Raw genomic sequence first — 16,552 nt, 5'->3', positions numbered from 1 at the left:
CTCCTATGCTCATATTTGGACTCGGCTGCCAGTGCCCAGGAATTTCCCGTCATGCCTCCCGCCGCCCCGTCCGTCGCCCGGAGCCGGGGAGGAAGGGAGGGAGGCTCGGACGGCGGCGGCGGCGGCGGCGGCGGCGGCTCCCTGGCACTTTCATGAGCCCGCGGCGGACCCTCCCGCGCCCCCTCTCGCTCTGCGTCTGCCTCAGACTCTGCCTGGCCGCGGCCGCGGCCCGGGAAGCCGCTCAGTCGGGTGAGTCTGGGGCTCCCTCCCCGCCGCGCCTCTGCCCTCACGCCCCGACCCTGCCAAGTTGAGGTGTGACCCCGACCTCCGCTCCCCTGAGAGAGCCGGCAGCGCCCCTTTCAGCCTCCTGCGGGGACCCCCCCCACCTCGTCTCCTGAGCTGAGGAGGGGCGCGGGCGGTGAGGGGCGGATGGAAGGAGGGCAGGGCTGGCTTCGCCCCCGCCGACGGGAGGCGTCTGGCAGCGTGGCTGACACCTTATCCCGTTCCGGGAGCGAACCTGAGCCCGAGGGAGGCTCTCGACCGACGCGGGCGCCCGAGGGAGGGGCGGCCGGGGCAAGGACGCCGCCCCCAGCTCGGGAGGGCGCGGGGCCCGCCGCGGGGGCCATCCCGGAGTCCCCTTCCCCGCGCGGGGCGGCCCCGCCACCGCGGCCGCTCAGATAACGGGCCTGGACGCGTGGGAACGGCCAGCCAGGCCCGCGCCTCCCGCCGCGCGTCGGGGAGGGGAGTGGGGCGCCCGGCGGCTGGGGGGGCAGCGCCGGGAGCGGCGGGCGCGCGGAGACTAGGGGTGCACCCAGAGGCGCACCGCAGCCCGCACCGCGGGGTCAGGCTCCCGCGGGCCCTGTGGGTGTCTAATAGGCCAAAACCGAACAAAACCCCGAATTTTACAGGTACCAGTTTTGTTTTGTTTTTGAGCGGAAAAAAATGCATCCGAGTCTGGTTTGTTAAGTTTCACCCTGGACTATTTACAACTATATGATCGAAAGGTGCCATTCCTACCTTATTTGGTTTATGAGCTCGTTTGATATAAGCTGTCAAGTGGGGATAATTTTGCAGTCTTAACAGGATGATTTTTAAAGATAGTTTTCTTTAAATCATGTGGAAAATATCAGTGCGGGATTTTTTTTAACATAAGATTACTATAAAAAGTAATTATTTCAAAGTACAAATGTAGAGTTTAAGGTAAATGTGAAATTGCACGAACTTCTATATTTGTGATGAGTATCTAGTCATCTCACTTCTTAATTTTATCTGGAATGGAAGAACAGAAAATATAATTCCTCAGAGTTGAGATTTCTTAGGAAATTTTAGTTTGCTTTTGTTTTTGCCACCAATAAACTGTCAAAATAAGATATGGCTAACAACTAGGACTTATAAATTAGTTGAAAGCTGACTCTACTAAGCATAGATTATATTCAACACCCTCTGGTCTATCGCTTCATATTTCCATTTGCAGCGCTGGTGGCAAAATAGATTTTTAAAAAATAGTTTTGTCTATAAAATAATCTTCAGGATTCATGTAATTTATAAAATTGTCAATTCAGATTGATGGGAGATTTTTAAAATATTTAGTATTTATCGATGTTAATTTAAGTAATAATACCAATTTCATGTTTGCTTCTAATTAATATTGTTTTTCAAGAAGACCTACTTTTTAATGGATTTATATTTTAGGAGTAACTTTAATAGCACTTCTTGGGGAACACAACAGGTTCTGTCTTCACATTTTATCAGCAGTCTTCTAAAATATACTGTGCTGAACGATAAAGGGTAGATTGTAACTGCCAGAGATTATCTGTTGTTTTTTCTTTTTGCCCTCCCTCAGTGATGTGTTGACTTACCTAATACTTGTGGTCAAGCAGCCCTTGAAGACCCAAATCCATAGTACTATGGCCCCTTGCCAGAAATTTTGAAAACCAAGTTTATATTTGGACCATTTAAACATTTATTCTTTTAATTTTGGTCCCAGCTGACACATAAGTCTAATTTCTGGTGACTTTTATTAGGGCCCTATAAATGTCTGGTTTTTTTTATATTAAAATAAGCATCTCTCTGCCATTGAGAATTTTGTCACAGTGCCTAAACTGCCTGTCTGCCAAGGTTGCAAGCATACAACCATGTAGGTTCTGAATCAACACACAGTTTTTTGGCTTTTAAAGGTGCTTGGTCTAATATCTTAACTGAAACGTTAACCCATTTGGTCAGAAATCTTTACCCTTTTGCTAAACTTAAGTAACAAGAATATCCAAAAAATGTCTCAACAGTAGTTTTCATAGATTTTTCTAATACAATTTTTCTTTTATAATTAAAAATAAATTTTCAACCATTAGAGCAGCTTTAGGAAATAATGCTTTTTGGTTCTGTCATAATCCGGTCACAGTCCCTTTGATTTTTATCTCACCTGTGTTACTATAGTTAGGGATTTGGTTGATAAATTTGGTTTTGATATTTGGCTTCCTTCTCTGTAAAATGATGAAGTTGGACAGAGTCTCCATGTCCCTTCCAACTCTAGGATCCTGTAATATTGTTTTTGTTTATATAATCCTGCAGAGCCACCCACTACATTGGTTCAAACTTCTGATTGTCAGCTCTGACTTGCTATACTTGTTTAACTGCTTTACTTGTAGTCAGATCTGATGGGTGTGGATCCAGCTTTGGGGAGACTGGATCTGTCTCAGGAAAGTCTTGATACGTGGCATATCACACAGATGCACACACCTGGACAGAGTTCCATGATATTAAGCTTCTGTTACTTTTTTCCCCTTATCTAATAGCAGGAAGTGCTGGTTATGTCATGGGGTAAATAGTTAAGCCAAGCCCTAAGATGGTTTGATATTCAGTTTTGGATTTGGGTCTGGGCTAGGGATACCACTGGAGAGCACCCAAACCTTTGTGTGGTTGGGTGCTAATTACTTGGGGCATTCCAGATGAAATGCCCTATATTCAGTTATGACCTTTTTCTCATGCCTCAGAGGAGACTGAATTGGACCTACCCATCGGGTTTATTCAGAATTAAATCGGCTTTGGGTAGGACGGTAAACAGATAGCTATTTAATTTACCAGTTGTTAGCATCTCTGGTTGCTGTACAGTTATCTCAAGGCTTTACCTTGAGTATTCCTATATTTTCTCTTTCCTGGGGATGATGGGTTTTCCCTTTAAAAATGCTCAGCGTAATCCTGTATCTCTGTTCACATATTTGTCTGTATAGCATACCAAAGTCATATTTATGGCTTTTAAGGAAATACAAATGAAAAGAAAGTATAGGAAAGGTAGATCAGTAATAAATCAACCAGTTGACCTTATGAAGGATTTTGGTTATTGCCGCATTTAAGCTTCTGTTCCAAGTAACAGAAATGAACTTGAACTAGTTTTAGGAAAAAGAAAGAAAGACAGGGATTTGATGGAAGCCAAATGCACACAGACCTTATTAGGGACCAGGGACTGGAAAACCTGGAATTTCCTCTGTCTCTAGTCTTTGCATTTCTTTGCTTCATTGTTCTCTCTTTGCTGACCTTTTTTTTTTCCCCCTTTTTTCCTGTGTTCACAGTTGTATGTGGCTGCTCAGCAGCTCCTGGGTATTTAGGTGTCCCTCAGTTCCAAGCACAGGGAGAGACTAAATCAGTGAGCCTTGACCCTGAATTCCTGAGAGAAAGAACCTGATAGACATAGCTTGGGTCACATGGTTGATCTAGATTTTCTGTATGGTCTCTTCTAATTCTAGACTTCTTTGTACTATGCAAAGTGCGTAGTACAAAGTGCAAACATTTACATGGTTTGACTTTGCATTTTTCAATTTTATATTATGGGGTTATTAGTTCTTAAAATGTATGTATAATTTTCTCTTGGATGCAATGTGTGCATAGAAGAGTGTGTCACCTTCAGTGGATCCTAAGATATAGAGCCGTTCATTCATACTGCTGCAGGAATGCTGAAGAGCCAGGCTCTGGGGAGTAAATTGAGTGTAGCACCCACCACATTCAGGATTCAACGCTTCTCAGGATCCAACTGAGTTGTGAAAATCCTGTTTAATAACAACTGATCCATCCTGCAGATAATCATCTGCATACTTTCAGGAATTAATTGAAGTAAAACATAGTTTTAATTCATTAAAACTATGTAAGTGATCATTAGAGACTTTCAAAATAGTAATAGTTTAGGCACCCAGAGTTCATCAGTTTTTTTTTCCCTATTTCTCACACTTCTAGCATTTTCCACCTCTACCTTTCCTTTATCTGCTGCCTGGAATACCTTTGTCTCATAACCTGTTGAAGTCCTTACGGCCTCTGTTGCATGGTATTTTGTGAAGCTTTCTGCATCTCTTAGAATTTCTCATTTCCTTATGCTTCTAAGACATTTTTACCTCTGTTGGAGCACGGTTTTACCATCTGGCATTATAAAGTCCATATGTGTTCATATTCTTCACTGGACTGTAAGTTCTATGAGACCGATGAATCATCTCAAAGAACTCTGGTAGACTGTTAGCATCCATTGTCCCAAGTATAATGCTTTCAACCTTTCAAATGTTCTGAAGCGTTTATGGCGTCCTGCTTGTCACTACCTTTTTCTTTTGACATTGGAGCTCAGTCACACGGCTCTTCTTTGTCGGGGTTCTTGTGTGTTTTCTAGATTTTACAGGCTTTTCCATGAATATGCTAATTTCCTGTGTGAGAATCAACTATATAGAATGATAGGATGTTTTCCTATAAATTGAGATGGCATGGGGAAGGAGAATATAGCAAACTCATGTGGAAGGAAATCAACTTTTGCCGAGTACCCAATATTTACCAGATCAGATTGAACAGGTGTAGAAAATAATTGGAGCATATATGAAGGGGAATAGTGGGAAAATAAAGTATAAAGATGGAAAATTAGGTTTGGCCTAGAACATGGAAGGCTTTTAATGCTGGGCTAGGAAATTTGGACTGGGTTAGTAAGCTATGAGATTGAAGTTTTTTTGGTGCTGGAAATGTCATAATCAGAGTTGAATTATGGGATATATTATCTAATAATTCAGAGGATGAATTGAATTGGGAAAGAAACAATTGGACTAATAAAGAAAAGTTATAAGGGATTTTGTTAGAGAATGAAGACCTAAACTAGGGTAGTGACAATAGGATTGGAAGTATTGCTGAAGCAAATTAGACAGAGAGAAACAGTTAATTGGATGTGGGGAAAGAGAGGGATGAATAAAAGGTGATGGTAAGATGTTAAGCCTGGGCGATTAGGAGAAGTGAACTCAGAGCAGGTTTATAGGTGGGGGTAAAAAGTAAGTTGTGTTTTAGATCTATTGCGTTTGAGGCACTGGAAGAATATGCATGTGGAGATGTGTGGTGGAATTAGAAACGTGAGGCTGTAACTTGGAGAGATTGGAGCTGGAGATAAAACGTGTATGAGTAAGGGAGGTTAAAAATAAAGGGGAGAAGAAGAATTTGTCGACTGGAGTAAGAGCAAGGGCACAGGAAAAGTATCATAAAGAAGATATAGTTTGGTCTGGCTTTGAAAGATGCCCAGTCAGTACATGGTGTTCTGTCCATGGTCTTTCCTTGTTTAGGGGACACCACATTTACTCCCTCCACAGTTAGTGCCTGGGAAACACTGAACAAAGGGTGCTGCAGCCAGAATGACCTACCTAACCTGCAGAATTGTTGCTACTACTTCTTTGTTTAACCCCCTCCGGTGGCTTCTTAAGATAAGGGACTAACTCCTTAAAAGTCTTCATCATCACCAAGCTCCTCTGTGCTCTGGGCCTCCTACAAGTTCAGTTGGCGTTGAACACACGTTCTGCTCCGTCTCCTCCCCGTTCCTCCCTTTACCTTCCCCAAGAATGTGAAGCAGATATGATTCCCACCAGAAGGAGGACTCTTTGGCTTTTTTTTTTGGCCTTTATGGGCAATTTTTATTGCCATGGTCAGGTTCTTATCCATACAATAATTATTGACCATTTCCTAATCTATAATAAAAGAATTTATAATAAATCACATCCCTCCCCCTTTCTTACAGAATGCTTTGCTTCTCTTATCTCTTCAAGTGTCACCTGCAAGGTTCTTGCACTTGAATTGGCCACCCTGGCCACAGTACCCTGACTCTGATGCTTGGCTGTGGTAGCCTGGAGCAGCATTGTGACCTGGCATTTGTATAATCGGGTTGCCCAGCTGTGTGCTGATTTGGAAACAGCGAGACAATTTCTTGTACCTGACTTTCTGAAGGAAAGTAGAGGGAATTTATTGGGTTGGCCAAAAGGTTCATTCGTTTTTTTCTGTAAGATGGCTCTAGTAGCACTTAGTTGTCTTCAACTTCATTCGAAACAATTTTGTTAGATTGTATGTGACAGCTGTCATTATCAACGTGCATTTTAAAAAAAACTTATCAAAATTGGTGAATTTTTTGTGTAGCCATTTTAATATTGAAAATGGAAAAAAAAGCAACATTTTTGGCATATTATGGTTTATTATTTCAGGAAAGGTAAAAGCGCAACTGAAACGCAAAAAAAGATTTGTGCAGTGTATGGAGAAGGTGCTGTGACTGATGGAACGCATCAAAAGTGGTTTGCAAAGTTTCGTGCTGGAGATTTCTCTCTGGACGATACTCCACGGTCAGGTAGACCAGCTGAAGTTGATAGCGATCAAATCGAAACAATAAGTGAGAACAATCAATGTTATACCATGCAAGAGATAGCTGACATACTCAAAATATCCAAATCAAGCACTGAAAATCATTTGCACCAGCTTGGTTATGTTAATCGCTTTGATGTTTGGGTTCCACATAAGTTAAGTGAAAAAAACCTTCTTTACCGTATTTTCACATGATTCTTCACTTAAACATAATGAAAATGTTCCTTTTTAAAAACAAATTGTGACGGGAGATGAAAAGTGGATACTGTACAATAACGTGGAATGGAAGAGATCGTGGGGCAGGTGAAATGAACCACCACCAACCACACCAAAGGCCAGTCTTCATCCAAAGAAGATGATATCGTGTATATGGTGGGATTGGAAGGGAGTCCTCTATTATGAGCTCCTTCCAGAAAACCAAACGATTAATTCCAACAAGTACTGCTCCCAGTTAGACCAACTGAAAGCAGCACTCAACGAAAAGCGGCCAGAATTAGTCAACAGAAAATGCATAATCTTCCATCAGGATAACACAAGACCGCATGTTTCTTTGATGACTAGGCAAAAACTGTTACAGCTTGGCTGGGAAGTTCTGACTCATCCGCCTATTCACCAGACATTGCACCTTCGGATTTCCATTTATTTCGGTCTTTACAAAATTCTCTTAATGGAAAAATGTCAATTCCCTGGAATACTGTAAAAGGCACCTGGAACAGTTCTTTACTCAAAAAGATAAAAAATTTTAGGAAGATGGAATTACGAAGTTGCCTGAAAAATGGCAGAAGGTAGTGGAACAAAAGGATGAATACGTTGTTCAATAAAGTTCTTGGTGAAAATGAAAAATGAGGCTTTTATTTTTACTTAAAAACTGAAGGCACTTTTTGGTCAACCCAATACTTCATTGAGAGGACTTATTTGCACCAACTGTATATAAAGGTTTGTAAATTATGGAGATGACTGCAGGTGAAATAGAGAAACAGTGCTGGTAGAGGAAATGTGTTCTCAGGGCCTAGCTTCCTGACCAACGGTCTATCCTGATTCTAAGTTTCTAAAAATAGTACATTGTTCCTAATGCTCCTCTAAAGTGACATGTTTATGTTCAATATACAGGATTAAGAGTAATTTCTAACTCATTTTAAAAAAGGGGGCCCTCCCATGTGCTAGTAGTTGTGCTTTTAGTAGCTGTTGACTGAGAAAATACTAGCAAAAATCCACTGTAAAAATTTGAGTTTTTTTTTTTAAATATAAAAGCATTATCATATGTTTGGAAAGTACACATATGTGGAAATTATGACTCACAGAGTCTATAGACAACACTTGATTTCTTGCTTTGTGGATCCTCTCAACATTCAGCGACTCCTTGTCGTCTCCCTTTAGAGCGTGGGGGAGACTTTTGTTTGAAAATTTGAGCTGTAGCTGAACTTTTGCAATGACAGGAAAACTCCTTCTCAACATCTTCTTTCAACAGCAATTGCCTGTTTTATGCCAGGCAATGTACTTTATGCTAAGGCCTGGCTATTATGTAGTCTCAGGGATTAGTACATGAACACTTTTTAAAAATTATATTTTCAGTTATATAAGCATCATTTTTAGGGCTATCGTGCTATTATAAAGATGAAAATTAGTAGATGATTTGCGTGCAAGTACATATCTTCTGCAGTCTCTGTTATGGCCATGGAGTAACTATCTTCTATTACTATAAATTACACAGTGTAGTTTTATGGTTTGTTGGGTCAGTTATTTTATTTAAAGACAAAAACGAAAATCCAAACAAAACAAAACCAGCCAGTCCTTCAGCACATATGTTAAGGCAACATTGAAAATAAGCCCATGCTGCATGTTAGAGTCCTTAAAAAATATCAGGACAGCCCTTGTATAAATCCTAGAGCCCTGAATTTTACATTATTCTTTCATTTCTCTTGCTTGTATTGTGTTTGGTTGTCAGAGAGAGAATCTGGGCTTGGTTGCGGTTGGGAGAGATCTATAGTGACTATCGTAGGTGGGTACTTCTTTTATCTTAGATTAGTAGTGTGAAGTAAGGAAAGGTAGGGCCATGTCTCCCAGTACACAGTACAAGAGAATAGATAGGACAATGGGTGAGGGGCCACAAGTGGTCTTGGAGCTCTGAGCTGGCAGTTATTAAGCATGAAAAAGAAAAAGTGCATGCATTGTTGTTCTTGTTCCTGATTTCTTGTGTGTGAATATGCCTTCTAGTCAGATCACCCTAAGGGGCCGGGAAGAGGATGGGTTGAAGGCAGAGGGTGTTTACTTATGTGCAGAATCAGTTGAAAAATTGCAGACTCATTAGCATATCTGCATTCTTGTGTATATGTTCATGTCACAAGGGAGTCAGCATAGTCACTGGATAGCGACTTGGAAGACTGGGTTTCCTAGTCCTGCTCTTGCCTAAGGCATTTTAACTCCCTGTGCCTCAGTTCTCACATCTGCAAATTGAACGAATTCAGATGGGCAATACCTGATGTTGCTTTTGCATTCTATAATTCTATAGAATGATTCTATAATCTCTGGGTTGTCTAAAAGTCTTCAAGTACCTTTCATAATTTTTAGTGGAAGTGACATGATTAATAAATTATGCAAAATTGTGTTCTCTTGTTATGTTTGGTTCAAGCTGTCTATTTTGTGGAACTAAATATAAAGGTTATTCTGAGACTAAGAGCCTATATTTGAACCTTGTAGCCTAGTGTAATTTGATCCATAAGCAAAGTTACATAACCCTGTTAAAGATTTAGTATTGATTTAGAGGATAGGTTACAGTGTATTAGAAGCATCATATTAGCTATCCCATCTAAAGTAATGGCATTAAGCAGGAGAAATTACGTTGGTTGTTCTAAATGTACAGCTAAGAATTGCTTATTTAGGCTTAGTGATATATCTCAGATGGGAAAAGTCCTCTTTTATCAGGGTACACTGCCAGTGGAATTTGCCTTTGACCATCCTAGAAATATATTTAACTCTTAGAACTAGTTAATTTGGTCTTATCATTAAAGAAGAAAATCTCTTCCCTTGAGCTTTAAAGAAAAAAAAACTTTACTAATTTGAGAGGTTAAAAGAATTTTTCTCTTGCCTTTAAAATGTATTAGTAAGTTTTTCCCTTTCCATTATAAAATATTTCACACACACAAAAAGAATATATAACACCTATACAAGGTATAAAGAATAATTTCTGGGTACCCCCACTCAGCTTCAGGAATGGAATGTTGAAGCTGTGACCTTCACCAGTCCTATCTTCCCTTTACTTAGTCACAGTCATGCATTTTGTGATTATCACTTAACACAAATGATAACTGGTAAGCTCTTGCTTTCTTTATAGGTTTACCATAGATGTAGCCCTACATGTTTTATTGTTTAGTTTTGCATGTTTTGGAACGCTACATAAATGGTATTATCTGCTGTATAACTTCCATAGCTTGCTTTTTTCCCCCATGACATTATATTTGTGTTATCCATATTGGTGTATATAACTCAATTTTTTTAGAGATTAGCATTTCTTTTATTATCTATATGTTTTTCTACTTTTATTTATTTCTGCTCCTTGCACATTTATCTGTTAGGGTTCTTGTATTTTCCAGTGGATCAAATCTTTGTATTTTCTCCCATTGGTTTTATGCTTCATTATCCATATATCAAATAATAATAATAATAATGATAATGATAATAAATAGCAAATACAAACAGATGTTACTATGTGCCAGGCACTAGTTCAAGTATTTACTGTTTACATATATTAACTCATTTAATGCTCGTGGCAGCTTTATCAAGGAGGTACAATATTATTATGATAGTTCATATATTAAGATTAGTGCCTGAGGCACTGAGGCATTCCATCATTTGAATCCAGGCAGTCTGGCTCCAGAGTCCGTGCTCTTCATCATTACGCTATTCTGACTCACTCCTTACATAGTCGTTTCTTTTGATTACATTTTTTCCCATTTAACTTTTTAAGGTGTTAAATTGTTTCTGTGACATTTGAAAAAGAATGACCATAGTGTGATGTTCAGATGGGTTCTCCTGTACAATACCAGTTGCTTAAAGTCATGCCAGTTTAATTTGTGTCATGGTTAGACCATGACCTTTTTTTTTTTTTAGACCATGACTTTTTTATACAGGTGTGGTTTTTTCCCCCCATTTTCTGGGATTTATTATTGCTTTTTTTTTTTTCTTTTTTCTAATTAGAAGAAAAAAAGTATGCCTTCTTCATTATCCTTCTAAAATCTTTCAGTTTTTTACTTTTGGAGTGTGGTTTGGAATTGATTCCATTGATTCTCTGTGCTAATTTGGGCCAGTTTCTTCATATTTAGACAATGACATCCTCTTTTAAAAAATACGTGAGTGACCTTATATGAATCACTTAATCTTCCTGAGCCTTGGATTTCCCAACTAAGCTGTTTTGTTAAGTATGATTATTTTAGTAATCAGACGTATGTGACTGCTAATCAGAACTTCCTGTGTGTGTGATATAACCAAGTGTGAAATAACTAAGAGAGATCATGAAGGAAAATAATTAAAGGGAAGTTCTTGATAGTGATTAGAAATTGCTGATTTTCCCCAACTCCTTAAATTACAGAGCAAAAAACTTTGGCATAGAGAGAGAAAATCCCTTTGTATCCTTACTTTTTTGGTATAGCTGTAATTTTTTCCTAAATTGATTAATTTCCTAATTAATTAATTTTTCTCTTACATTCAATTACTTCAAATTTTTTAAGGTTTTCCTAAACTCTTGGGTAATCTCCTAATATCCCTCATTTAAATATGCTCAAATTTCTCTCATCTTAAAAAACAAACAAAAAGCCTACTCAGCCTGTCATCCTCTGTGACAAAGTTGTTTTACAAGTTGTTCACATCCTTGCTGTCACTCTTTTTCTGTCATCCATCCAAAAATATGTATTGAGTTAGATATATGATCTTAGGCAAATTAATTAAATCATCTGTGCCTCAGTTTCTTCACTTGCAGAATGGGGATAGTAGCGTTCCTACCACATGGACTGTTGTAATCGTTAGATGAGATAGCATATGTGAGTCACTTAGCACAGAGTCTTCCACAGAGTTAATTCACGGTAAACGTTAGCCAGCAACTTCATCATCACCATCCTAGTCTCATCATTATCATTGTCGTTCTGGAACAACACTCTCCTTGACCTCTGCCTTCTTTGGCCACTGCTCCTTCTTCATCTTCTTTACTAGTTCTTTCTCTTCTAGCTCACCTTCAAATGTGGAGGTTCCTCAGGGCTCTGACATTTTCTTTTCTCATTTTACACATTTTCTTAGGCAATCTTATTTACTCCATGGCTTCAGTTCCATTTGATAAATTAACTCCCCCCAAATTTACCGACAACCTAGTTCTGTACCTAAGCTACAGTTCTGTATATCCACTTTCTTCTATAGCATCTCCATTTGGTTGCTTGTGTGTACCTTCAACATGTTCAAAACTTATTATTATTATTATTTTTTGCCCAAGCTTAAGTCTCCCACCTTGTTCCCTAGCTTAGTAAATGGTATTGCTAAGTGCCCAGTTCCTTGAGCCAGAACTGGAGTCCTCTTCATTTTTTCCCCCTATCTCACGCCCTGTATGAATCATTTGCCTAGATTTCTACAGTAGTGTCCCAATTAGTCTCACTACCTCTGTTCTGATGCCACCCCCATCCATTTTCCACCTTTTAGTCATGGCAGTCTTTTAAATTCAAAGATCTGATCATGTTACTCTCCTTCGATTACTTCTCTTTCTTTTTAGGATGAAGTTCCAAATTCTTATAATAGCTTCAAGATTTGCTTCTGCCTACCTCGTCAGCCTCGTCATCTCCCCCATCTGTTCCTCACTTACACCTTCCAGCCACCCTGCTCTTCTTTCATAACCCTCAGTGGGTTACACACACTCTTATCTCAGGGCTGCTACTCATCTTTTTCTTTGTCTGGTACACTTCTTTCCTCATTCTTAATCTGAGCAACACAGTCTTATCCTTTATTCTTAGTTTAAATATTACTACCTGCAGGAAGGCTTTCTTATGCCTCCCAAACTAGACTACTTCCCTCTGTTATATAGGATCTTTATTCCCTTTCTGCTTCTCCGTGATCCTTATTGTACTAGCTAATAATATCATTCTTACACATATGTAAGCTTCATGGTGGCAGGGACCATGGCATCTTATTTCTCACTTTGTTCCCAGCATCTGTTTGTTAAATAGAGTAAGAGATGAATGCAGCGTGGGCTTGCCCAGTTTGGGGAGTGAGAGGCTTCTAGCTGAGTTTGGTGTGTTTTTCTTAATCTTTCAAGGTGATAAAAGGGGAGAAGAGAAAAGTTTAGGTTTACCATAGTTTAACTTTCAGGCTTCAGGGGCCTCAGGTAGAGAGGAGGGAAGCAGCATCAGAACTGGAGGTGGCTTTAGCAAGAAGTATTGCCTTAGGGTTGAAGTTTCTTTTCTCTAATTAGGGTGACATCAGAAATTCTAGGCAGTGCCCCGAGTATTTCCCAGTTTTGACTGTCTTTTTCAAAACTCAGCCTTGACAGTGCTTCCCAAATCCTTGGCACACTAGGTTTGAGCATCGCCACAGTACCCCTGCTTAGTGTGGCTTTCAGTGTCAGAAGTGCTTGCTGCAGTGACCTATGGGATCTAGACATACCCTGTGCCAGTTATCAAGCTCTCCATACCTTTGACCTACCTGTTCTCTGGACTTGGCTCCTCCTATTTAGAATCCTGGATTCTGTTTCACTAACTCGCAGGAACAGTGTTTGCACATGGATGAGTTGGGAGTTGGCCTTTTCTTCAGTACATCCTCTGTACTTTATCTTGCACAAGTTTATCCTATTTTAGTTCCCAGGGCTGATATATATAGATTTCCTCTATTTTTATATTCTATTTACCATGTCAGTGGGAACTGGTAGGAATCTGATTAAGGGAGAACATGAGTGAGTTCTCTCTTAAAAGATATTTATTCGTGTTGCCACTTTTGTCTTTGTGTGTGTGTGTGTGTGTGCACTTGCGCGTGCACATGTATGTGTGCATGTATGCAGTCTCTCTTTTTCTTTCTGCTTCTTTTCTTTTTTGATCCCACTATGCCATTTATTTGTTTTGTAACTATATGAGAGTCATTTTTCAGTAGGTGCATTTAAATCATTTATATTTTATGTTATCAGGGACATATGTATTTTTAAATTTATTTTTAAATTTTTGGCTGTGTTGGGTCTTTGTTGCTGCACACGGGCTTTCTCTAGTTGCGGCGAGCGGGGGCTGCTCTTCATTGCGGTGCGAGGGCTTCTCATTGCGGTGGCTTCTCTTGTTGCAGAGCACGGGCTCTAGGCGCGCGGGCTTCAGTAGTTGTGGCACGCGGGCTTAGTAGTTGTGGCGCACGGGCTTAGTTGCTCTGCGGCATGTGGGATCGTCCCAGACCAGGGATCGAACCCATGTCCCCAGCATTGGCAGGCAGATTCTTAACCACTGCGCAACCAGGGAAGTCCCGATCATGGACATATTTGATGACACTCTTTGTCCTGCTGTTTTATCCCTTTTTTATGATCTTTTCCCCTTGGTTTTCAATCTTTGGCATATGGTTTCCATGTTTTATTTGCTTTTATCGTTCATAGGGAGTGAAACAGTGACATCATATTTTAGGTTCCACGGACTTGAACAAGTGTTTAAAAATATCATTAGCCTGAACTAATCTAGTCATCAAATTAAAAAAAGTAAGATTCAACAGCGTTTTGCCCTTCTCTGCAGGAAGAATTTTGGATTCTTTTCTTTTCTTTTTTTTTCCCACTCTGCTTTTGTTAACTAAAGTGGGACCTGTAGATCTACATGATTGTTGCTGAATTGTTATTTTTATATTATATGTTCACTCTTTTAAGGATTGTTTTTATCTTTTTCATTTTCATTTAATTATGTAATAACATCTACTGCATTCAGCGATTATGACCATACCTTTGATACCTTAACTTCATCATTCTTAAGGATATTTTGATTCATTTGCCATTTGGCTAGAGTCTATCCAGGAGTTGATGTCTTTCCTGAGCTCTCCCGTTACCTGAGGGAAATACAGAATGTTGTATAGCGTGTTACCTTTCCCTTGCAAAACAACATTTAATTGAATACAAAAAAGCATAATTAGGAAGCTAGAAAATGCTTATAGAATAATCTGAATGCAAATAGTACTGTAATTATAGAATATAAGATGTTGCTAGCATTCCCTATGGAAGAAGTACCTGAGAACAATGGAAGTTACCGACACTCAGATGACAAATCAAAGGCATTGGTGGTTCAGTGGTAGAATTCTTGCCTCCCAGATGACACATCAGTATCAGTTACAAGGTTACTACTGGGAATTCGGTACCTCTAATGTTCTAGATAATTCTCAGGGTCATGATGCAAAATTAGTTATAAGTCCTAGAATAGTTTTATCTTTGAGTAAGAGTGAATGATATTGGCAGTTTTAATTGAATTACAACAGTATTTTATAACTGCTATTGATATGTTCAAATTAGAGTTGACCAAAGTTTACTTTGTCAGGTTCCTGTTTTATTAGTACATTTGCCTCATGCATGCATAAAGTTATATCACTCTATATAATTGACTGAAACAGTTGATTGCAAAACTTGAAATTGTTCCTTTTTGCCAAAGATCATGATTTTTTGACAATCACTAAAACATAATTACTGAAATAGAAAAATTAATCTTACCTGAGTTGTCTGTTATACAGTCACCTCATTCTTACCCTGCCCAAAATGGAACTAATTAAACCCTCCAACCCAGACACACACACATGCACACACACGAACGCATGCACACTCATGCAAACATGCACACATGCATACACACTCTCTCTCTCATTCTCTATCTGTATCTCTCCATGGTATCTCAGACCTCCTCTTGCTTTTCCTTCTCAGTAAGGGAAGTAAAGTTCACTGAGTAGCCTGCTAGTTATCTCACTTAATCCTTCCAAAACTTAGTGAAATAAGTGTTACGGTCTACATTATGTAGGTTAGGAATCAGAGACAAGAAACTAATTTGCTCAGGATTTATCAGCTGGTTAAGTGATAGAGTCAGAAGTTAAACCCAGTTCTGACTCTTTCCTGTATACTGCACTTCCTGGGTATAGGATAGGACTCTAGTCCTGGGCGAACTAGGACATTATGAACAGAGATGGGGGAAAACAGAGGAAGTGACATTTGAGTTCAGTTCTATGAAAGCATTTACTGAGCCTTTATTTTACAGAAGTGAATACCTCTGGCTGCTCTCAAGGACTTTTTAGGAGAGGCATATCTATCTATCTATCTATCTATCTATCTATCTATCTATCTATCTATCTATCTATATCTAAAATTCTAACATGCAGTAATAGATAAATAATAGAGGTACTGAAGTAGGAAGTAGTATAGTGGTAGAATTGATTCATTTTCTAATGGAAGGGTTGGGGAGAAGGGTGAGAAGAATAGCTGTGAAAAAAAGTTTCCCAAAGGAGATGATATCTAAACTGGGTCTTGAAGGTTAAAAATGAAGATTTCATTCTTTATGTGGTATGAAAAATATGGGTGATATGGTAAGGGTGGAAAAGGTGTGTGGAAAACAATAAATAGTTGACTGTTATCAGGAGAGAATCTTCATTCATTCATTCAACAAACACATATTGAATACTTATTAGAGTTTAGGCACTGGTGAGGTACTAGAGATAAAGTAAAGGACAAGAGAGTTAATGGATTGTACCATTGTGTACCAGGGAGTGTTGGGGACTGAAGTTAAGATAGGAAAAGAAATGAATCTGATAGGTTCTTTCCCCATAGGTGTTCATGAGCCATGGAAGTACATGAAGCAGGGTTCTGACATGGTCAGAGCGAGTATACATCACTTCTGTAGCAGTATGGAGACTGGCTGTGAGGGGAGTCAGGGTAGAGGCAGGAAGACCAGTAAGAGGCCAT

General features: G+C 39.5%; 1 protein-coding gene across 2 annotated transcripts in view; it reads left to right on the top strand.

The window, feature by feature from the left end:
* The first annotated feature begins 5 nt into the window (after positions 1-5).
* MSRB3 (methionine sulfoxide reductase B3) overlaps positions 6-16,552 on the top strand; it is a 174,563-nt gene continuing 158,016 nt past the window's right edge. Inside the window, exon 1 of one of the 2 annotated variants that reach the window (XM_061204379.1) lies at positions 6-249. In XM_061204379.1, coding sequence (XP_061060362.1) covers positions 6-249 — 244 coding nt within the window. The remainder of the gene's footprint in view (positions 250-16,552) is intronic. The other variant, XM_061204382.1, reaches the window with a different exon arrangement.

The sequence above is a fragment of the Eubalaena glacialis genome, chromosome 11, assembly GCF_028564815.1.
Source record: "Eubalaena glacialis isolate mEubGla1 chromosome 11, mEubGla1.1.hap2.+ XY, whole genome shotgun sequence".
Taxonomy (NCBI): domain Eukaryota; kingdom Metazoa; phylum Chordata; class Mammalia; order Artiodactyla; family Balaenidae; genus Eubalaena; species Eubalaena glacialis.
Note: the sequence above shows the minus strand (reverse complement) of the source record. Positions and strands in the feature narration are given on the sequence as shown.